This window comes from Musca vetustissima, unplaced genomic scaffold (assembly GCF_032173495.1).
Source record: "Musca vetustissima isolate MV318-11 ecotype Yass unplaced genomic scaffold, APGP_CSIRO_Mvet_v1 utg17332, whole genome shotgun sequence".
NCBI lineage: Eukaryota > Metazoa > Arthropoda > Insecta > Diptera > Muscidae > Musca > Musca vetustissima.
The window spans coordinates 69,731-95,817 of NW_026878628.1; the positions used below are offsets into that span (position 1 = coordinate 69,731).

Consider the following 26,087-nt stretch of genomic DNA (forward strand, 5'->3'; position numbering starts at 1 on the left):
TATGCACAAAGACATAATACCCTGTTCCTCAGTGTGGTGAAGGGTATAAAAATAGGATGGATCGAATATGCATCTGCGATGCCTTGGCCAAATGGACTGAGATAGACCCATTTCATAAATGGATGGTGACGGGAGATGAGAAATGGGTCACATCAAAGAGCGGTGAAGCATCTCAAACGGTGGCCAAACCAGGACTAACGGCCAGGAAGACAAACGCTAAATTCTGATCTCTACTATTCAACAACTGGACCGTTTGAAGATATCAATTGACCAGAAATGACCAACAGGAGAGGTGCCGTGTTCCACCAGGACAACACTTGATTGAGAAGTTTTAATGCATCCGCCATACATTCCGGACTTGGGACTAAGCGATTATCATATTTTTCTTGCATTGCAAAATATCTTTAGCGATAAAAACTTGCTTTTTAGGGAGGATTGTGAAAATCTACTACTAGAGTTTTTTTCCAAATAGAGAGCAGGACTTATATAAGAGAGGTATTATGAAATTACCTTTAAAATGGCAACAAATCAGCGATGCATATTCAGGCATTCCGAACCATGTTAAATTAAGTCGTGTTATAAAAATAATGCATTTCTTTTCCCCAACCTAATAATTTGAATCCCATCCACATCTGTCTCGACAACTTCTAAAGCAAATTTCAAGTATATTCAATAGTCAAAAGGTCAATTCTATAATTTTATGATTCTATAATTATATGTTAGAGAATATTTGTATGCGAAGTTTTCTTGGAATCAGTTCAGATTTAGATATAGCTACTATATATAGTTTCGTCCAATTTTATGTGAATGATACACCAAACTCCCAATATTTGTCCGATTGGGACAAAATTGTGCACAGAGTACTGTATTAGATCCAGACTGATGTCAGTGAAGTTTTGTTAAAATCGGTTCAGGTTTGAATATAGCTCCCATATATAGTTTCGTCCGATTTTTTTTTTTTTTTGGAACAATGCAACAAACACCCAATATTTGTCCGATTGATACAAAATTGTGCACAGAGTACTAAATTAGGTCCAAACTGATGTCTGCGAAGTTTTGTTAAAAACGGTTCAGATTTAAAGATAGGTCCCATATATAGTTTCGATTTTTATGAATGATTTTTTATGAATGATACACCAACCTCCCAATATTTGTCCGATTTGGAAAAAATTTAGCACAGAGTACTAAATTAGTTCCAAACTGATGTTTGTTTTGCTAAAATCGGTTCAGATTTAAATATAGGTCCCATATATAGTTACGTGCGATTTCCATACAAATTGTACACCAACGAATCCAAGTCTGCCCGTTTGACATGCAATTTTTCATGGATTTCAGAATGGTATGTGTATGGGGTTTTTCAATTGGTTCAAATATCTGTCTAGGTAGCACATTTAATTTCGGTCAATTTCATCACAACGGTCCTCCAAAGATTCAGTGTTTGTTCTATCTACAGGATATTGTAGATATTAACATATCTTGTGTGTACCCAAAGTTGTGAAGGGCATCTTATAGTAAGGAAAGATGAAAGGTCAGACGGGCCGACCTTTCATCTTTCCTTACTGGTATATAATTTCGAATTTTTATAGAAAATTTAAAGATTTATATTGAGCTTAATATGCGTCGATTTTTGGAGTCAATTTTTAAAGAATGTTTAAAGACACATTCTGTATCCCTTAAATGCGGATCTTTTTTTCTTAAATTTAGAGGTTTATTCTTTGGACGTTAAGCTTTATTATTCTAAGAGAAAATGTTCAGCCCCATTTTTTGTATATACAGCATAGTTCGGACCCATTGTATGTATATAGTACGTTCCAAGCGTTTTTTAATCGAATGAGTCGTTATTTGGCATTCCGTAAATAGAGATTTAAAAACTTCCAACAACAACTTTTAATACGGGTCCATGTTTAGACATGCAACCCCACTTAATGGTCCCGCCTGCTTTAAGGCGGTTGTAGCTGCATTTTCACGCGGAAGCGGTCTTCTTCAGTTTTTGGTATTCTGAAGTTATGAAACGCTTTTCCCACCGAGGCGACTGTATTCTGGCATACCAGGTTTCAGAAAATTTGTTTTTGTTTTCTTTTTCGCATAAAATGTGCTATAACGGTCCATATTTTAATAAGATCTGCCTAATCGAACTTAGAGGCGATGAATTTATATATTCACTCCTGGTATACATGGTAGTATATGAAGGAGTTATGAGTGATCTTTAATCTGATATAATTTATATTTATGTAAGAGGACAGGTGTGGTTTTATACTACAATTTGTAAAGGATTTAAATATTATAATATGATTTAATATTGCCTTTACACATGAAAAGACGCATAAAGTTGAATCCAGTGGTAGTTGTGTAGTGTCTAATCGACCCATTCTACTATTCTGAAAAAAGTGTCGTAAAGAATAGGGAAACATTTTCTATTCGCCAATTATTTTCCAGTACTATTTTGTCAGGATCGAAATCTGAGAAATTTATCTAGAAAATAATTTACCTCTAGTGTCTAAGTTTCTATTTCCGCACACGACGTTTATGTTATTTTACACAATCTTCCAAAACAAAAAATGATCTGAATGACATTCCTATTCGGTAAGAGAAAAATATTTGTGTTTATTAACATTGACACATTATCTCGCACCAGAATATTTAATATCTCAATACACATTTTTCTCAAGTATATTAAAACTTTTCCCTAAAGAAAAAATACCAAGTTGACAATAAAATAAAAATCCCCCCCCCCTCTCTGCATATACAAATATCATAATATTTACCTCTGCCCCACCCCACCCCACCGCTCCAATGATGAATCTCTGAAGAAGAAATCTTTAAAAAAAACGTCCCCTTTTGACATTGGTAGGCATAATAACAAAATTTTGTCACAACTATTTCATACCGAATAAACAAAAAAATGTCACAGTTCTCAGATTACATGCTTTGATTTTCCTGGCTGGCTGGCGTTCCTTCCGAATTTTTATTACAATAAATTAAGGAATCACTTAACTTGCCAAAACAATGGCTTTGATGTTACGCACTTTCAAAAAAGTTTTTTTATTCATTTTTTTTTTTTTTGCTTCTCGTGCCACTAAGTGATTGTTGTGGATAGGGGTTGGGGGGTGGTTTGCACCACGATATGACAGTTACAAGTGCAGGGCGTAGAGTATGATATCATTTTAATGAAATTCTTTGAAATTCTAATTAAAATATTTACAAACTTGTTCAAAGTTATCCGGCAGTTGGCTTTTTATAACATAATATCATAATAAAAGTATTTTGTTGTTGTTCCTGGTCGTTAGGTTGTTCATTCAATGTTTTAGTGGTTTAGTATACCAAAAAAAAAAAACATATTTACATGTATGTACGTGTGTGTATAATGTATATGACACACTTGAAATATTTGTATATATATTTTTCGAGCCAAAAATGAAAGGAAAATTTATATAATTATTGTTGTTTTTGTTTTATTTCATTACAGCGATTGTCGTGTGGTACGCGATCCCCAGACATTGAAATCAAAGGGTTATGGCTTTGTGTCCTTTGTTAAAAAATCGGTATGTATTATTTTATTTTTCTTTTCAAATTTTTATATGACTTGGCATTTAAAAAAAATTCTGGCCTCCCCTTCCCCTCCCCATATTTTTTCACATTTTCTTTATCTTTTCACTTTTTTTATTTTACAGGAAGCCGAAAGTGCCATAACGGCCATGAATGGCCAATGGTTGGGATCTCGTTCAATTAGAACCAATTGGGCTACCAGAAAACCCCCGGCAAGTAAAGGTAAGTAATAGAAGGTCATCATTATTAGTATATAAATGGACATAGGGGCCCAAAGTTTTTTTGTGAGTGCATTGTTGTGCAAATGGCGTGTATGGGAAAATTTTTCATTTTTCCATTTTCTGTTGTGATTTATTGCCCTCCTGCCATAACACTGGCAACGCCCATAATACTTCATTAATATGTAATTATCTCAAATATTTTTATGATATTTACAAAAAAAAATTGTATATTATATATGAGTTGTATATTATCATAAAAATCCTATATATTTTATTTTGTCTCTGTCTGTGTGTGTGAGTTGAACGTCTGTTCGTTCGTACACACATTCAAGTCAATTGCCCTTTTTGTCTACATTAATAATAGAACATTTATGTTTACATGCCTTACCGGTGATTGAAAGAAGTATAGATGTAATAAATAACATTTATACATTTGGGATATATGTACATACATATTATATTGTCGTTAAATATTGTCGTTAGTTAATTTATTGAGCCAATTCAAACCTGGCAGATACACAAGACTACAAAATTTCACTCAAAAACCAGATATAAAAGTTCAAAAGTCGGACGGGGCCGACTATATGATACCCTTCACCACTATAGGTATATACAACACGAATATATACATTGTCCTGTAGATAGAACAAACATATCAACTTTATAGAACCTTTGAGATATAATCAACCCAAATTATATATCTAAATCTGAACCGATTTTCACGAAACTTAACACACGTCATTCTAGAATCAATTCTGTACACCATTCCAAATTTCGTGCAAATCAAAAGATATATAGGGACTTTTGTTCACCATTTACCTTAAATCGGACGAAAATATATACGGGAGCTATATCTAAATTCTCGACTCAAATCAGTCCTCTATGCAAAATTTTGTGCAAATCGAAAGATATATAGGGACTTTTGTGTACCATTTACTTTAAATCGAACTAAACTATATATGGGAGCTATATCTGTAACTGAACCAATTTTCACGAAACTTAGCGAACATCATTCTGAACCTATTTATGCCAAATTTCGTGCAAATAGAAAGATATATAGGGGCTTTGGTGCAACGTTTACATAAAATCGGACGAAACTATATACGGCAGTTATATATACATCCGATTTTCTTCAATTTCAATAGGGTTCGTTCTCGGGCCAAATGATTGACTAGTGCCAAATTCCATCCAAATGGGATTATAAATGCGTCCTGTACTTTGTTTACAATTTAACATCTACAGACGGACAGACGTTATTATGTATTTGTGCTGATGTTTGTAACAGCCAAAAGGAATTTATGTAGACCCATGGTTTATTTTTAGAATATGCATATAATCACATTCTGAGTCGTTTTATGCAAGTTCGTTTGTGCGTCCACGTATTTTTGTGAGCAAAGTACAGGTCGCACTTATGTTTCGATATAGATGAAATTTGACTCAGGTCACTTATTTGGGCCAAGAACGAACTTTATTAAGATTGGAGAAATTCAGTTCAGATTTGGATATAGCTCTCATCAAATATTGGGAGCATTTCTCTCATTTATATAAATGGTGCATCAAGCTCCCAATATTTGATGTTGTTTGATGCTGACACAATTTTGTATTTGCACAGGGTACTGCATTAGGTCCTGATTGATGTATGCGAAGTTTTTCTTTTTTTGAAAAAGGTTTTAATATATAGTTTCGTCCGAATTTATGTATAGGTTCAGATTTACATACAGCTCCCATATATATATTTTTGTCCGATTTTATGTAAATGGTGCAGCGGGTATGACATTTAGTCCACAATGCTTTTTTTAAGCTCACATAAATACTTCAGTCCCATTTTATGTAAATAGATCCGGTTCTATTTGCACGATATTTTGCTGTTGAAAACGCTTCTGGTGTAGATATAGCTCTCACATATATGTTTGTTCAATTTTATGGAAATGGTGCAAATGGTGGAGCCACATATATATTTGTTCGCTTTGCATGAAATATTGCATATCGTGTTGTATTGAAAAATCGTTACAGGTTTTAGATATATATATATATATATATATACATATCGGCAATATTGCCAATTTTTTAATATTCCATTTTCAAAAAATCAGCTTTTTTGTTTTTGTTCCACATCAATGATTTTTGGTACACATACAGAGAAAAATCTTCTGACTCCGAAACCGTTCGCGATCAAATTTTTGGTTGATGCGCTCAAAAGTTATCGAGGTTTTAATTTTGGGCCAAAAACGTTGATATATATCTTCCTCCGTAAAATAAGAATATGAATATATTATAATAATCACGATAAAGTTGCACATATTCGAAAAATATGAGAAAAATAAAAAATATAGCAGATTACATCAATAATTTCATTGTATTAATGACATACACACACCTAAAAATTAATTTAAAAATATCTACACAATCTAAACACGATGGTGAATCAAATGATATCAAAATCACACAAGTCCGTGTAGCGGTTTCTAAATCAAATCGACAACAAAACAAGATATTGAGGAAAAATATTTGTTTTTGGTTCGAAAAAATAATGTCATCATATTTATTTTTTTAATTGTATTTTACCCGAATTTCACCGAAAAGTTGACATATATAATAATAATCCCTTTCAGTGTACAAGTATACGCCTTGCGGATTATATCAAAACCCTTCCGATAAATCTTAGAATTCTATAAATAGGAATAAATCTTAAAATAAAATAATATTATGAAATATACATTTTAAATTGCGTGTAAATCGCGTAATTCTCAAAATCATTTGATGCGCATGCGGTTCCCAGGAAGTACTGAAGTTTATCTTCCAATCCATATATATTTTGCGAAATTTCATTTGACGGCTAAGATGTGCCGCACGTTACATTTAAGTACCCAAATGTCATTAACGCGCATCCGATTTCGGTGTGCACCCTAAAAAAATACATCGATCTATACCATTTCAATGTGGTCCATTAAGAACCATGGATGTGCCAGCACAATCTATTTTTGAGATAAATTGCGTACATCTCTCTTTCGGCTGAAGTTTTTAAAGTTCTCTTTTCGAAAAAGATCAAAATCCGTATGAGGTCATTCATTGAAGCGGAAATGATCCACCGAAAACGCAAATAAATCCGCGATATTTTCAAAAACATTTTTTGGTAAATTTCGTGTTTTTGAAAGGCCAGTTCTAGTAGATGGATTTTCACGAAGAAGATTTTATATCATCCGAAACGAAAAAAACCTTATTGATCGCGGGTACCCATATCTTAGTCACAAATCGATAGAGAACATAAAAAAACTGGTTCGCCTCAACCTGTTTTTACACATTTTTTACATTAAAGTAGACACAGCTTCCACCAAAATAAAGTTTGGAGGTCAATATCATGAACAGTTTGCAACGACAGATCAATTAACCTAAAACTATTCACTTTTTTCATATACTTAAGTAGTTCCCGAGTTAAAAAATTGGCAATATTGCTCATATATATATTTTCATCCGATCCAAATAATAAGTTTGCTGATTAAGACGAATTAGAGTACAACGTTCCGAATTGAAGAACGTGTATTGGATTTTGTGGCGAGATACATTTTAGATAGTGCACTGTGCTACAGCATACCAAATGGTCGCTTGAATACGTCCAGATTTACATATAGCTCCCATACATAATTTTGCTTGACTTCATCCAAACGATTGATATTAAATTTTCTTAGAATTCAGAATGGTATGTGCATGGGTTGTTTGAATTTAGTTCAAATATCTATGCAGTTCACACAGATCATTTCATGCCATTCCATTTCAATGGTCCTCCAAAGGTGCTATGTATTAGGTTAGTGCGTATGAAATGTCGGATTCTCTTTACAGGCGGACGTTTGTCTCCCTGTTTTCGTTATACTTTTGTCTTTGGCATAACCTCATTCATAGTTGTATTGTTCATTGCCAGAGACTCTTTTCAGCAAAACAGGTTTTCTCGAAGGTTTTGCATTTTGTTATTACTTTAGAGTTTATTTGCCGATATGAATTCTGCCGACATTCGCATTATTTTCTTATATGAGTGCAAATTTGGTAATAGTGCTGCAAAAGCTGCACCAATCGTTTGAGGAGAATACGGTTAACGATCGGAAATTGCAGCGTTGGTTCGAAAATTTTCGGACTGGCGATTTTTCACTGCAAAATTAGCCGGGCGGTAAATCCAAAACATCTGTGAAGAATGATGACCTGAAGCCATATCCACGAGGGAACTTGCTATCACGATGAAAGTTGACCATACAACGATATTGAGATACCTTTCTGAGATTGGCAATGTTAAGAAGATGGACAAGTGGGTACCGCACGCACTGACATATATATGCACTAACCTAATATATTCTATCTACAGGATATTGTACATATTATCATCTCTTGTATTTACCCAAAGTAATCGGCCCGTCCGACTTTTGAACTTTTCTCATTGGGTAGAAAACGGACTGGAGCTATATCTAAATTTCATACTGGAGCTACATCTAAATTTGATACGATATGATACATTTAGATTTATACACAGTATTCTTAGCTCAAGGCACTATAAACAACACAAGATAGTACCCTCATAATCTTCTCTTTGTGTATATTTGCCTGGGACCATCGGCGGGAATTTGTAGAATATCGACCTTCACTTGTATGAAGTGTCATGTTTTTCATTAATTTCCTATTAATTTGGACATTCGTGACTACCTCGCAACAGTCCCGACAAAATATATAATATTTTATGCTGCAGCTTTATGTATATTCCTTGGCCCTTTACCATATTTATAAATAAACTTCCTGTCCACTTTAGGTATGCATTCCTGGAATTTGATTTGATTTTTTATACCCTACACAACTATGTTGTCAGGGTATTATAGCTTTGTGCAGCCCCAAGAGTTTGTAACGCCGCGAAATATTGGTCCTAGACCCACCTTTAAGTATACCGATCGTCATATCTCGACTAGCTGAATCGATCTAGACATGTGTGTCCGTCCGTCGTTCTGTCCGTCCGTCTGTGCATTATAATTTGTAAACACGATACAGGTCACAGTTATGGATCAATCTTCAAGAAATTTTGCATGTATGTTGAGTTCTGGCCAATGAAGACCCCTATTGTTTTTGGAAAAAATTGGTTGATATTTAGGGGATGAAATGGACCAAAAACTTTATTATTGTCTGATTTTCTGGTCGCTCCAGAGGCCGAAATTATGGCCCAAACATTGCGAATTTTTGCATGGAGAAGGAGATCGGGCCAAAGAATAAACACGCCTGTTTTGATAAGGATCGGTCACCTGACCCTGACTTGTGTGTGACACATTACAAAATTTGTATTCTATGGCATATATATTTACTCCTTTCCTCTTATCGGGAAAGAGGGTGCAGCTATCTCGAAATATTGCCCAGGCTTGGAATAAAACTTCTCAGAAAGTTAGAGTTCCGTGGTAGTTGTATATACTGCTCCGCTCACTGGTTTTTTAATTAATTTGTTTTTATTATCATATGGGTACAACATTCAATGTAGAATACAACTTAAACCCCTTATACTTCAATCAACCATTTGTTTAGTAGCATTAATTTAAACTTTAAGTGATATTACCAAATCAATACTTTTATTCGATATATTCGCTACACAAAAAAATAAAAACTAACAACAACAGCAATATTTAAATTACTAACTATCAATAACAACAAAGAGTCCTTCCCCCATCAAACCAAACATTCTACTTACCAAACCAAACATTCTATAACCTTGAATATGTGTTGCAGACATTTTGAATCGTGTGAGAAAGATGATTATTTCAGCCTGTCGCCAAAAAAATACTAAAATAATAATCCAACAACCCGTCCACCCACCCATCGTTAACACAAACAATAAAAAAACAAAGCATTCCCATAAAAGTTATACGGAGCCATAACTATGGCAAAAGGATAACTATGGTTCGAGGAGTAGTTTTTTTTTTTTTTTTTTTTTTTTTTGCCGAAAACAAATAAAATATAATAACACAATTTCCAAATTATGATAAAACATGCAAATATGTGTTAAGTTTTGATTTATAACTAACTATTGTGTCGTCGTATATGATTTCGATTTGATTTCTATTACTAACGGCACACCAGTCGTCAATTCATTCGGCACTTATAACAACTGCTTGGTATTTTATTTTAATTTGTTATAAATACGATGACAGCTATTAACTACAATAAATGTGGGAGTGAGCGGGGATCGGAGGATATGAATATATAGCATTGTTAACAGTTTAAATGAATAATTGGGTGAATATTAGGATATAATTAAATAAATTGGGATGGGTGTGTCTTTTATCTATATTGAATATAAGGGACATGAATTCTATACATTGTCAAGCTGATCGGATAGGGAATCAACAACAGAGAAGCTGAATGGCAAGACGAGGTGAGGGGCCAGAGATTTTATGTAGATGTTAATGCCACAGGGAGTTGATTGGCCTGGCATCTCTGGTCCTCTCTAATGGACCAGATACTCTATATATAGATAATTCAATGGGTCAGGAAGTATGTCAATACGATCTAAAATGCATACGAACCTATATAAAAAACAAGTGAAAAGCGTTAAGTTCGGCCGGGCCGAACTTTGGATACCCTCCACCATATCTATACTAACAGATACATGCAATGAAAATATAGGGAACATACCAAATGCAGTAGATATTGGATATAAGAAACTCAAAAAATCCGGAGATTTCTTTCTTATATGCGTTTTTTTCTTATAAGGAATTATAAAATATAATAAAGTATAAGCTCGGTGTTTTCGATAATCTTTCTTATATGCGATTCTTTCTTATATGAGATGTTCTTATATCCGATATCTACTGTACCGATAATTCTACAAGTGGGCATGTACCGATATATAAACCATTATGTACACCAAATACAAACTTCAGCAATTTTTAATGGGTATTTTTCCTAAAATATGTAAGATCCAAAAAGTGGACTGACACTAATTAATGACCGGTATATGCCAATTTTGAACCCAATATTTTAATTGTTTATTTCAATTCTTTCCGTCAGGAGGCATCACTATATTGAGGAGATGGCTAAATGTCTGCCGATATATTTCATTATAGTCATGTTTGAGTTTTTTTTTATCACAATATCTTTAAAAGGCAGAATGCTTACAACAGATGGCTAAATAGTCTTTGTAGGGTAAAAAATTGACTATTCCCCGCAACGACTACCCAACCGCAACACACGGAACAAATCAAATAACTGTTTTAATATTAAAAAGGGGGTTATATGGGGACTACCCCTAAAAAGGGATGAATATTAATAATCTTTGGTGGGGGGATTTGCTACTATATACGACTACAAAAGACCAAATTTCAGCGAATTCGGTTGAAAAACGCGCTCAAGAACCTCAAAATATCGAAAATTGGGGGTACCCTTATATGGGGGCTACCCGAAAAAATTGACCTATATTTATAATTTTTTGTGAAGAGATTTGCTACCCAATAAGAACACAGATTACTAAATTACAGTCAATTAGGTGAAAAAATTCGGTCAAAACCCCCCAAAAACTGGAAATTGGGAGGTACCCTTATATGGGGGCTACCAGAAAAAGTGGACCTATATTTATAATTTTTAGAGGGGAAATTTGGTACCCAATAAGAACCCCATGTACCAAATTTCAGCGAAATCGGTTGAATATTTATAATTTTTGGTATAGAGATTTGCTACCCAATAAGAACTCAATGCACCAAATTTCATCGAATTCGGTCGAAAAATTCGATCCAAACCCTCAAAATACCGCAAAGTTGGTGGTGCCTTTATATGGGGGCTATCCGAAAAAATGGACCCATATTTATAATTTTTAGTGGAGAGATTTGCTACCCAATATGAACTCAATGTACAAAATTTCAGCGAATTCAGTTGAAAAATGCTCTCAAGAACCACAAAATACCGAAAATTTGGGGGTACCCTTATATGGGAGCTATGCCTAAACGTGGACCGATAAAGCCCATCTTCGAACTTGACCTGCCTGCAGACAAAAGATGACTATATGCAAAATTTTAGCAATCTATCTCATTTCGTTTAGACGCTAGAGTGATTACAACAGACAGACGGACATGGCTGTATCGTCATAGAATTTTACGCTGATCCAGAAATGATTATTTCAATGAGTTACAAACGGAAAAACGAAATTAATATACCCTCCATACTACGGTAGAGGGTATAATAATATTTCTGAAGGACTATAGTATCTATATATATAGAGCAGAAACATAGCGTATTTAAATGTCGTCTCCACTTAGCCTTTCAACAATTTATATGCCAGGCTGTGTATAGATATATACGTATGAGTGTGTGTGTGTTTGTTTTATAAGACTTTCAACACGAAACTATTATCAGAAAACAAATAAGTAACAAAACACCAGCAGTAACAACAACAAGAATAAATGTCATATACCATAAAAAATAAACTCTACCTCAAGAGTTTAGTCTCTCATATTCGTGTTTATATTTATTTTTTTATTTTCATTTCATAAACGTTTCTTTGACAGCAAGGTAATGAAAGGGGAAGCCTAAATTTAAATAAAACCAAATAAAATGCAAATGAAATACGGGTAATATTATTTACGTTAGCAAAAATACCCTTACATTTGGTAATAAAGTTAAATTACAAAAACAACAGCCCCAAATTCCAAACAAAAGATCGAAACCCTTTTTTTATTAATCGCCATAAACCACCAACCACACGTTGAAAACTAAAACAGCATAAAAGAACAAACATTTTAATCTATGCAAATGGTTATAAAACGTTTAGGCATCATATAAAAACTCTTCAATTTTTATAGATTTCGTATGCAATATGCAATAAACTCTAAGCTCAAAAACGATAAGATAATTTTCTTTCACATCATACCCATCTCCTTGGATATACACACATTTTTTATGATCTTCCCCCTGTCGCCACATTAACCCAGTGATGTTATTTATTATTCAACTGTATTTTGATGAAAATCCACTTACGAAACATAAAATATGTTAAAACCTTATGTTATTGCTTGGCTATATCCTATCCTCCCTCAGATAAACCATTAAATAACGATTATTTTCATTTTATGATATTTACTGTAAAGTAATTTGTATTCAAAAAAATCTTTTGAAAAATTGCCAGCCTTTGAATTCTTATTGTTTAGGTACTAATATCTACATATTGGAATTGGTATGGATTTTATATTGGAAAATTTGCATGAAATCATAGAATGAAGTTTATGTTTTCTTATCCACTCTAGGCTATTAATATTAAATTTATTATTAGTTATAGCACATGTTGTAGAATTTTTAATCGATAATTTATATAGCCATAACATTTTTTGTGGAAATTACGCAAATTTGTGAAAACTCGAGTAGGGAAATTTTGATTATGATAATAACCCCCAATATTTGAAATAAATAGTGTACTAAAGATGTGTACGAAGGGAGAAGTTCAGATCGACTGTACATAGCCGAGTTGAACGACCACAGAGTCTACATATTTACGACCTTAATCTTCACAGGTATAGGTGATATGATATATTTCTGACCTAAACATGGACGAGATTGAAACCCGGAGATGTTATATATGAAGGAGCTGATTTTTCAAGCTATTCCTCTTGGGAGCATATATCTTCCACTTCCAGCCAAGGTTTTTGACTGCCCTCTATTGGTGCGTAGAAATAGCTAATCCTTCAATTTTGTGCAGCGGGTGACGCTATTTATTTCCCCTCCTAAACATAGACGAGATTCAAACCCGGAAAGGCTACAATGAAGGAGTTGAATTCTTCAGCTATTCCTCTTGGGAGCATATAACTTCCACATTACGTTAGCATAGTTTTTTATTACAGCCAAGGTTTTGGGGGCTGTCATATGTCTAGAAATAGCGCATTCTTGAATTTTGTGCAGTGGTTGGGTTCCCTGCTATTTACTACTATTCCTACTGGCATCTATTGGTGTCTAGAAATAACACATCCTTGAATTTTTTTCATGCTTATTAACCGTTACCATTTTCCTAGGGGTGACGCTATCTCCTGCCTTTCCTATTTTGTATTACCCTCGAGTTTTAATGTTAACGCCGAGGTTGGTATTAGTTTATGAGACTGTCATCTATTGGTGTCTAAAAATAGCCCATCCTTGAATTTTGTGCAGTGGTTGGGGTCCCTGCTTATTTATTGTTACCATTTTCCTGCCTTTCCTATTTTGTTAATGCCGAAATTGTCTATTTGAATCACTTAGGGCTTCTTATTTTTTAAAATATTCGGCTATCAATTTTCAAACAGATAGACAAAATATCCACTGAATTAAGCCAAACCCAACGACGTGTGTATACAGGAACCAATGAACCAAGTAGTTTATAAGAACGTACCGAAGCGAATGTTACCTGATGCTATCTGGCATATTCATTGGAATTTTTAGTGTAAAGATACTGGGTACATGTTGGCGTTCAAACATGTGTTGTGTTGTCGATAGTGACTTAAAAAATCAATTTCCGAACAAAATAGAATTAACTGATATATATATATATATATATATACAGTGGCTCCATCGAATAATCGGACAAGTGGTTGTCAGATATAATAATGCTATACATTTCAAAAAAATTTTCTAAATGTGTAGTTTTTTTCGCTTTTATTTACACATTACTTACTTATATTTCTGAACAATACAAAAAACAACAACTTTTCTAGTGATAACAGTAAATTTCGTCAGAAAAACAAAATTAACTCAATTTATTGTGTTCAACGCAAAATCGGACAAAGCAAAATATCAATGTTAAAAAATTAAAAAATCGAGAAATTAATATTTTGTTGCATATCCTTTGTTGTCCAGAACGGCCTGTAAACGCCTCGGTATTGATTTGACCAAATTCTGGCATACCTCCGGCTCTATGGAGTTCCACGATTCCAGTAAAGCCACCTTAAGCTGTACTAAGGAGTTAAATTTTTTTCCATACACTCTCCTAGCTAATTCTTCCCAAAGATTCTCAATTACGTTAAGGTCTGGGGTCTGTGCTGGTGTTTGTATAAGTTTTGGGCAGTTATGGATCAACCAAAGCTTTGCAACACCTGATGTGTGCTTGGGATCGTTGTCTTGATAAAAGGCAAAGTTGTTCGCGATACCCAATTTGTCTGCACTTTGCTTTACATTTTGTTTTAAAATGTTGAGGTAGACAAAATTGTCCATTTTACCATCAATAAAATGCAAATTGTCTACTCCCGCACTCGACATGCAGCCCCAAACCATAACAGAACCTCCTCTGTGCTTAATATTCTTATGATTAAATTCAGCATTTGGCTTACGCCACACATACATCTTTCCATCTGACCCGTTCAAGTTAAATTTGCTTTCGTCAGTAAACAGAACCATAATATAATGAAAACTATCAATAGAAATGTATTTTAAGATGATCTATCATCAAATTACCTGCTTCCAAAAATCTTCTGGTTTTAGTAAATACGCCTTTTGTCCGATTATGCGATGGAGCCACTGTATATATGACAATGCATGATGAATTCAAATAGCGGCCAAAGCATGCTCCAACTCGAAGATCAAAAAAATGTTTTGTTCTACAGAACATTGATGTCGTGGGGGAACAATTTCGTCATAATATACCGTGAGATGTGGATTTTAATGTGGAATCGGGTATACTGGCTTCAAAATTGGTTCACTCTTTGGATTCTCCACATTTTGACAAATCCTTAATAAAGGCTTAAGTCAATTGATGAAAATGGATATTGAAAAATGCGATCGTGCTGCTATAAAGTCATCACAGGTAAAATCACAATAAATCACTTTATGGATCTTCGAAGACGTTCCAAACCTGACGAAATTTTCTGGTCGTCCAATTCTACGCAATACTGGTGAGGTGGTCCGTTCATTTTCCTCATCGTATGTCGGTCAGATCTGAGTTGTACGCCACAATTTGTTTCCCTGATGTTTTTGGAGTAATTCGGAACTGCCAAAGAATTTATAGTTCAGCCGTATCAGAAAAAATATGTGGCAAATAATTTTCCTGTCCAAAATATTTTGCTGAAGCTTTTAAAAAAGAGGAAGAAGTCCTTCGTTTCATAATGCCAAAAAAATAATTAAAACTAGGCAGGATCTTCAAAATGTGGAAAATTTGATATTGTTATACCCTTCAGCACTCTGTGGTAGCACGCAAAAGGAATCCATAAAGAAACATGGCTCCTTGTGAGAATATGCATACAATCAGTTTCTAAGTCGATTTATGCATGTCCGAACGTCTTGGTGTTTTGGAGAGGAAAGTATAGGTCGCATTTATGATGCGTTGAACGCCCACGAACGAACCCTAATTAAACTGGAGAAATTTGGTTCAGAGTAAATATAACTCCCACACATAGTTTCGTCCGATTTTATTTAAATTGTTCACCAAACTGCCAAATTTCGTCCGATTGAGACCATATTTTGCACAGCGTACTAAACTAGGTCCAGATTAAGGTATGTGAAGTTCCGCTGAAGTCGGTTCAGATTTATATATAGCTCTCATATATAGCTTCGTCCGATTTTATATAAATGGTGCACCAAACTCCCACTATTTGTCCGATGGAGACCAAATTGTGCACAGTGTAGTGAATCAAGCCCAGATTGATGTATGCGAAGTTTTGTTAGAATCGGTTCCGATTTAGATATAACTCCCATATGTAGTTTCGTCCGATGTTATGTTAATGGTGCACCAAAATGCGATTGACACAATATTTTACACAGCGTATTAGAATTGGAGCAGATTGGCGCACGTGAAGTTCTGTTGAAATCGGTTCAGATTTAGATATAGCTCCCATATATATTTTCGTCCGATTTTCTGAAAATGATGCACCAGAATTGGAGAAGATTGTCGCACGTGAAGTTTTGTTGAAATCGGTTCCGATTTAAATATAGCTCCCATATATAATTTCTTCCGATTTTATGTAAATGGTGCACCAAACTCCCAATATTTGTCCGATTAAGACCGTCCGTGAAGATTTGTTAAACTCAGATCAAATTTAGATATAGCACCCATATATTTTTCCGTCCGAAGTTACTCAAATGGTGCACCGAGTAGCCTATGTTTCTTCGCCTAATAAAAAATATTGAACTCAGTTCAGGTTAGATATATATATATATATATATATATTTATTTATTTATGCGATTTCATCTAAATGGTGTACCAGGAAACTAAAGTTGTTCCGATTGGTACGAATTTGTGCACAACGTATCAAATTGAACCTTGAATAACGGATATTGGATTTAGTTTAATTTGTTCATATTTTTATATTATTGGTTGTTTTAAATTATTTCAAATATCTCTGCAGATCACACATCTAATTTCACCCGATTCCATTTTAATGATCCTCCAATGATGATATGCATGTTCTATCTACAGGATATTGTACATATGATCCTCTCTTGTATATACAGGGTACCTATGGTGTAGTCGGTTCCGTCCGATATTTGAACATTCATTATTTGTTTTTAGTTGTATTTAGACATTGGTTTTTAGTTTAAATCCCGATAAAAATAGTCTATGTGAGGAATATTGATATTTTCCTCTTAAAAGACAAATATTTCTACATAAGGATCTTTGGAATAATTACCAACCTTACCATGTAACCGTACACAATTTGATCATCCTTGTACAATGTTTAGAGCCTTAAAATACCCTGCAGATTTTGATTCCGATTGAAGAAATAATACTTCTAAGCTTTCATTGTTTTTGTTTCCTATTTCCGAGCCCATAAATTACAATAATGCCAGACATCAAACTCATCATGACCAATATATAACTTTTGTATTTCTTCCATTTTTCTCATTTACAACATAAATAATTGTAAAGCATATTAAATAAATATTAGACCCATATTATTATTATTTTTTTTTTTTTTTTGTTTCTTCATCATGAGGCCGAAAAAACAAAGTATTTATTATTCTCGTTGTTGTCCATTTCTTCTGGCTATATTTTAATTACAAAACATCATTGCTAGACTTTGTGAATTCGTTAAAATTTGATTTTACTGTTCAGATGTTGGGACCTGAGGCTTTACAAGGGTTTATTTTCTGTTTTTGTATTTTTTGAGCTGTTTGTTTGCAGTCGCAATGGTTGGAGTTGATTTCAGGGTGGGTGCGTGTGTGTGTGAGTATATGTTGGTGGCTTGACATCTTTTGTCCTCAGCAAGTTATTTTTTTTCTGTGTGTTTGTTCGACATGTAAAAGAATTTTGATGTTAAACAATTTTCATGGTTTATGATACATTGTTTCGTTGTTGTTGGTGTTCTTTTTTTTCATACATTTATATTGTTGTCATAAAAGACGCCTTCTTGTACAGAGAGAGCGACACACACAGCAAAACTTTTACATGTACTGTGGACGATGATGATGACTACGCCTGGTTCTACCCCCTGGCTGGTATCTTCACTGTTGCTGCTTCAACATCAACCTCATCATCTTCATCATCAACAACATTTCGTTTTTTATAAATATAAAAAAATATATATTTTTTTATTTGGATTTTTATGGTTGTTGTTTTGTAGGCATTCAGCTGAAATGATTGAAGGCTATATCGGTATAATTTCGTATTTACATGTATATTTGTTTTTGTTTTTTTTTTCATCATTCTACACTTTCTGTTGGCATTTTTGCTTGCCATTGCTTGATGTTGTTGCTGCTGCTGTTGTATTGCTCTTGTTTTATGTTAACGCTTTGGGGGGTTTTTCTTCATCTTTGTGTGTTTGTGTGTGTATTTTTGTGCCAATGGGACATGAACATAAACATGGTAGCTGTGGTTTCTTTTTTTTTGTTTCTGCTGATGTTATAGTATCCCCGAAATCAAACTGTGTGTTGTGAAAAATGTTAATGGTTATTTGTTGTTGTTCCATTTCCCCAAAACAGTTTTTCTCCTTTCCTGCCTTCGACTTTATCGCAAATGTTTATTAAATATGTTGCCAATTAAATGGCATTATATGGATTTAACATGTCTTATTTTTCTACTACTGCCACCACCAATCTTTTTATTTCGAACAACAGAGAATAATGTTTTAAGATAAAAGAAATTATCAGCTGGGGTCATACACATACATATGGGGTACTTATTTTGTGTGTGTGGGTGTGTTTTTATGTAGGTGTGCTAACATCATAAACACATGTTCTAATAATCAATACACAAAATCCCCAAATGTGAACAGGGATTTTAATTTACTTTTATATTTATTAAACAGAAAAATATTATTTGTGTTTTGTTTTTAATATGGAAAGATATAAGCCGCAAAGGATTTCAATTTATGTATTAGATTGTATTGGGAAACAAAGCATTGAGTTTTTAGTTATAAATTGTTGAAGGAAAAAAATCAAAATCCTGGCTTAAAGAATGTATAAAAAATAGAATCAAGATCAAATGGAATCAAGATCAAATGGCTTATGTTCAAAATAAAACAAGTAAAAAACTCCATTATGTTTGTATATCATGAGGTGGACATCTAAGGTACCAGTTTTCGTTCGGGATAGATATAGCATTTTTTGAGGACCATTGAAATGGAATCGGTTGAAATTAAATTTGTGATCTACTTAGATATTTGATTAGATACCAATTTTTTATCATTGAAGAAATTTTTCAATGTAAGGAAAATAAGAGAACCGCTTGGTGCCAAGCCGGACTGTATGGCGGATGCATTAAAACTTCCCAACCAAGCTCCCGAAGTTTCTGGCGAGTCACTGTAAATGTGTGTGGCCTAGCGTTGTCCTGGTGGAACACGACACCTCTCCTGTTGGCCAATTCTGGCCGCTTCTGGTCAATTGTAAATGGTTTAAAACAATTTTATAGTCGATTTTTAGCTCTTGGGCGGTGTTACGACTGCTAACATTCCGGTTAACTTCGATCATTTCTCCGATTTTATCGACATATTCGATGACGACGGCATCTTTAACATCAAAAATTTCTGAACGGAATCTACGAAACCAAAATTGCACATATTTGGCTATTACAGTATCGGAACCATAAACACCATTAACAATTTTAGCAGCTTGGCTTACATTTTCGCCTTTGACAAAGAAAAACTGTAAAATGTACCGAATTTTCTCTTCACACACTTCCCTGTTTAACACCCTTTAACTCACAGCTGAATGTACCAATTAAAAAACAGCAAAATATATTGTTACTGTGAAATGTCACGCTTCGCTTCAACGAGCGTAAATCTAAAATTTTTCGATCGATACTTTACATACTGCTGAATATATTTTACAAACTCCAATATACAGTATTCAAGCTCCAATTCGGTACCTAGTACACAATCGGTAAAATCTTAAGATATTTAGTACACCATTTAGATGAAATCGGATGGAAATATATATGGAAGCTATATCTAAACCTAAACCGATTTCAATCCAATACTCCCTGCAATATACTTTGCATAAAATCGGACGAAAATATATATAAGAGCTATATCTAAATCTGATCCGATTAAAAAAACGCCTATATGGACCTAACTCCGTACACTGCGCAATATTTTGTGTCAATCGGATAGTATATCGGAGCTATATCTACATCTGAACCGATTTCAACAAAACTTCACAGACATTAAACTGGACCTTTTGTCTCGATCAGAAAAATATTGTTAGTTTGGTGCACCATTTAAAAAAATCGTACGAAACTAGATATGGGAGCTATATCTGAAAAGATTTCAACGAAACTTCGCATACATCAATCTGGACATAATTGAGGACGCTGAGTTAAATATTGTCTCAATCGGACAGATATTGACAGTATGGTGCTCCATTTACATGAAATCGAACGAAACTATATATGGGAGCTATATCTAAATCTGAATCGATTTACAAAACTTCGTATACATCAAGACGAACCTATTGCAATAGGCTGTGCAAAATGTTGTATTAATCAGATAATTCTTGAGAGTTTGGTGCAAAAATTACCACAAATCGAACGAAACTATGTATGAGAGCTATATCTGGCCCTGAACCGATTTCAACTAAACTTCATAGAAATCGAACTGTACTTAATTAAGCACTCTGTTCAAAATTTTGCCTCAATCGGACAAATATTGCGAATTTGATTTACGTAAAATCTGACGAAGCTATATATGGGAGCTATATGTAAATCAGAACCGATTTCAATAAAACTTCACAAGCATTAAATTGGACCTAATACATTATGATGTGCAAGATTTTAACTCTATCAGATAAATTAGTAGTTTGGTGCACCATTTAGGTAAAATCGGACGAAACTATATAGGGGAGCTATATATAAATCGGAACCGATTTTCTCCAATTTCAATAGGGCTCGTCCTTGACTCAAACAATTAACTTGTACCAAATTTCATCTAATCGGATTGTCAATGCGACATGTACTTAGTTCACAAGAATTCGTGGACAGACGGACATGCATAAATCATCTCAGAAAGTGATTCTATGCAAATTCTCAAAAGGAACCATGTATATATACCGTTTCCTTTTGTCAGTTACAAACATATGTACAAATACATAATACCCTGTTCCACAGAATAGTGAGTGGTATAAAGAGTTATGTTCGATCGGCCGAACTTTGTATACCCTCCACCATGGCTAAAAACTCCGACGTAATTAAAAATTCGTGGGGACCAGGAATACCAAAAATGGAGAGGTGTCATTATATGGAGGGTTAAATCTAAATGTGAATCCATATAACTCATTTTCGAACCGATCTTTTTATTTATTTGTATCTCGATACCATCCTTTTAAAATACCGAAAATTGGTATGAAACATTTTGTGCGTGTCGATAATTTTTTATGGGGAGATTTATTACGAAATTACGAATCCAGAATTCCAAATTAAAGCGAAAAAGGTACTCAAAAATACCAAAATTCCGAAAATTTTGAAGCACCGTTATATGGGGGCTTGTAAATTTGGCACCCAATTAGAAATCAACATACGAAAATACAGACAATTGGATCGAAAAACTTTTCTCAATATCCGCATATTTTTTGTGGGGTACCATTATATAGGGACTAACCCAAAAATTGGACCGGTATTGATAATTTTTAGTAGAGAAGTTTCCTATCAAATGATAGTCCAAAATACCAAAGTACAAACATTTCGGATGAAAAAAAAAAACGTGCCCACTATACTGAATTTTTGGGGTATCGTTACATAGAGGCTACCCGAAAAAAATAACCGATGTTGATAACTTTTACCCAAAAAGAACACAAAGTGCCGAATTACAGCGAATTAGGTAAAAACAACGAATGTCCAAAATAAGGAAAATTGGGGGTACTGTTATAAACGTGGATCGATAGTCCGTTATCGAACTTGACCTACCTGCAGACATATAACAAATTTAAGCTAAATTTTAATTTTGGGCCGGTTTTGATAATTTTTAGTAGAAAAGTTTCTTATCAAATGATAGTCCAAAATACCAAACTACAAACATTTCGGTTGAAAAAACGTGTCCACTATACTGAATTTTTTGGGGTATCATTATATGGACAAATAATTCATTTAGCCTTTAAATGAGTGGTCGGAAATGATTCTTTCGATGAGTTACAAACAGAAATGATTAACCTGTCCTCAGTCACAAACTGTTGATGTCCTTTTTGATAAAAACCCGAAATTTGAGTGCGTTTTCTAGAAATATTTCGTGGTCTTATCTGCATATTGGGTAACTTATTTCTAATTATTTCCCCCCAGTTAGAAAACCAAATTCCCTATTATTATTATTTCTTGTGAAGTTTGTAAACAATTTGTATATTCATTTAGTTATTTGTACAAAACAATTCTAATTAAACGCCCCCATGAGACAGGAAAATACTAAATATTTATTTAGGCACAAAAATGGTCCCTATAGTTCAACAAGTTTGATTTTCAATTTTTCGTATTATTTAATTTGGCTGTTGTTGTTGTAATTATTTTTTGCTACAACATAAATATTTATACAATTTCCTATAAGAAGTTATTATTTTGCCTTCCTCTTCCCTTCCTCCATTTTGGGCCGTTTTGAAATGATTCCAAAAACAATGAGAAACCATAATTATGTCTCAAAACATGAAAAAGCCCAAAGTGTTTCCCAATGTTAATCATGGGGGTGGAGGCATGGTAGACTTCATTTTGTTTGTCTGTGTGTGTGTTTGGTCTCACAAAAAACTATTGTCCTGCTAATTATCTACAAAATTGATCGGAGGACATACCAACCAACTAACCTGTTACAAATAACAACAATAATAATATTTTTATCAAATCGAACAAAACGCTATTGTTGTAGGTCCTTTTGTTAGTATCTCCCTCCCCTTCCTTGCCCTACTCCCACCAAAAATGCGTAGTAATACCTAACGGTACAATGAATACTGCTGGTAGGTTAATTGTTATTATATATATATATATATAGGCTGAGTGGGCCAGGACCTAGTCGTCGTCCTCGTTGTTGTTGTGGTTGTCGCCATCCATTCACAGTGCCCTTAGTTATGATTTTTCTGCCTAATTGTGGAAAGTTTTGTGAAAAGTTTGATTTATAACTCGTAAGAGTGAAACTTAATGTAGCACAAAATGTATGTACATATTTTCATTTCAATACTTTTCGTTGTAGGCTCTGTGTGAGTGTGTTGGTGTTTTTTCCTTGTGATATTCTCTTTTGTTTTTAAGGTCGACTGGTTTAAGGCAAAAGTCAACTAAGCGAATAGTTATCGTGGAAATTTGTCATTCAACATACGAAAGGAAGGCAAGCTTTTGTAACAAAATGCGTGGATGGGGGTGTGAGCGACGGGCAGTATAGAGGTGGGGGAAGATTGGAGATTGTAGTGTAGATTGTATACTGGCGCGACATAATAACAAAAAAAAAAAAAAAAACAAATTAAGTCAAAGGAACTTAATTAAGTTCTTAACCTAATGAAATACCTTTGCTTGTAGCTGGAGTCTGTAGCTGGGTAGGGAGATAGGCAGGTAGGCAGGCAGGCTTGTTAAACTGCTCGCTTCAAAGGCTTGCAAACGTAATGAAATTCACGTTCAGGTTGCCTGGTGACTGGCATCATAATAAAATGTCATGCTAACAGGTAGCATTCAACCATTTGATATTGTACTTCCTTTGCAACACAGCTTCAAAATTGGGGTTATTGTAATTAAAAGAATTTAATTTGAATACAAATTAAGACTAATTTTGAATTTAAGATATGGTCATTAGTGTCGCTTAACTAAAGTTATCAAACCCGAAAGACAAATATAAGAGTTCATAGCTCCCTTAATTATTTCAAAAGCTTCTTTGCTATTGAAAATACCAAAAGTTCTAAAGATATTGTTTAACGCGGTTACCCATAGCAGTGCGTGACAATCGAATCCTTTCCAAGAAAATAAATTTGTTGTATTGGGTTTGTACAATTTTGAAGATGATTGCAAATAGGCTTTAAATATAAATTACGTGAAATCTTCTTTTGGTGGCTGTAATTTGTTGAGGGCCATGCTGAAACTTTTGAATTTAATGAATAATAATTATTAGTCATTAAATAATTCCGGGAATATCGATAATAGACACGTAAATAACGATACAAAGGGTCTGTACAAAAAATGACAATTTTTTAGGGGATACAAATTTGGTTTTTCATGAGAGGTCCGCTTTAGGTATAACCTTCAGGGGCGTAATCATACAAAAATTTGTTTTCTGCAATGAAAATATTCATATAGAACGATCATATTTTCCGAATATCATATTTAACAAAGATCAAATAATTTATTCTGATCTTCGGAAATGACTCTCCGGAGCAGATAATTTATTAATATATAAGACTATTTCAAGAGAATCAGATATTGACAGATCGGATATTGAAATTATTGATTAATAAAACCAGTAAGAAAAGTAGTAAAGTCGAACTGGGTCGACTTCCGACTTTGGGTATATTGTACATATGTATATTAACAATTTCATGTAAATGTTGCCTTGATGGAACATACGCAGGCCTTTCTGTAACCTATGCTAATTTGAATTTTTATTCGCGCAGATTTAGAGTCCTTTCCGTACAATGAGACAAATTTATGGAAATCGATTTATATACACCATTTACCTAAAATCGGAAGAAAATATATATGGGAGCTTTATCTAAATCTGAACAGAATCCCACATCATTCTAGACTCAATTCAGTACGTCATACCAATTTGCGTGGAAATCGAAAAATATACAGTGTCTGTGGTGCACCATTTACATAAAATCGGACGAAAATATATATGGGAGATATATCTAAATCTGAACCGATTTTCCGGAAAATTAATACACATCATTCTAGGCTCAATTCAGTGCGCCATGAAAAATTTCGTGCAAATCGAAAGATATATAGTGACTTTGGTACACCATTTACATTAAATCGGACGAGAATATATATGGGAGCTATATCCAAATCTGACGAAGAATATATATTTTCCGGAAACTTAACACACATCATTCTAGGTACAATTCAGTACGGTATGCCGAATTTCGTGCAACTCCTAAAATGTATATGGTCTTTGGTGCACCATTTACATTAAATCGCACGAAAACGTATATGGAAGCTATATTCAAATCTGAACCGATTTTTCCCAATTCCAATACGGCCAAATAAATGAATTTCATTCAATACGGATTCAATAAATGCGACCTGTACCTTACTTACAATTTAACATGGTCAGACAGAAAGTGATTCTATGGTCGATTTTTAGGTCCTGGGCGATGTTACGACTGCTAACATGCCTGTCAATGCGATCTCCGATTTTATCGACATTTTCGACGACCGGCCTACCTGTGCGAGGTGCATCTTTAACATCAAAACAGCAGCGTATTTTTTTTACTGCAAAATTTCATCCTTTCAACGAGCATAAATCTGAAATTGTTTGAATCTAGTTCAATTTAATCTCAATGGTTCTTCAAAAATGTGAGGTCTGTTAGGATGCATCTCTTAAATATAGCCAAAGTGGTAAAGGGTATCATATAGTCGGGCCGGTCCGATTTTACTACTTTCCTAACTGGTTTTCATTTGATCCAATATGATTTCAATTGTCCCATAGTTTTTTTTTCATATCAATGGGGCTAACCTCTAAGAGAATAGAAAAGTCTAAGACAAGGATTGCTTAGGAAGTTGTTTTAATTACTTATGTATTACACATAATTCTCCAACCTATTAAAACTTAAAATTTCAAGTACAGAACTGAGGGTACCCATGAAATTAGAATGTGTATACTTTTCACAAACAAACAAAAATCCGATTTGGAAATTTTTATTTATCCAAAACAATGCTTAGCAGTGCCCATTTCTAAAATTTCAGAGTAAACTGAATGCATTCCACCCCTTCTCCTGGGAATTCAGCAACACAACTGTAAGGATAATTTGAAACC

General features: G+C 34.0%; 1 protein-coding gene across 1 annotated transcript in view; it reads left to right on the plus strand.

The window, feature by feature from the left end:
• LOC133323418 (cytotoxic granule associated RNA binding protein TIA1) overlaps positions 1-26,087 on the plus strand; it is a gene marked incomplete at its 5' end in the record, with an annotated part of 76,912 nt that overhangs the window by 12,885 nt on the left and 37,940 nt on the right. The window contains 2 exons of the mRNA XM_061532346.1: positions 3,467-3,542; positions 3,672-3,768. Coding sequence (XP_061388330.1) covers positions 3,467-3,542; positions 3,672-3,768 — 173 coding nt within the window. The remainder of the gene's footprint in view (positions 1-3,466; positions 3,543-3,671; positions 3,769-26,087) is intronic.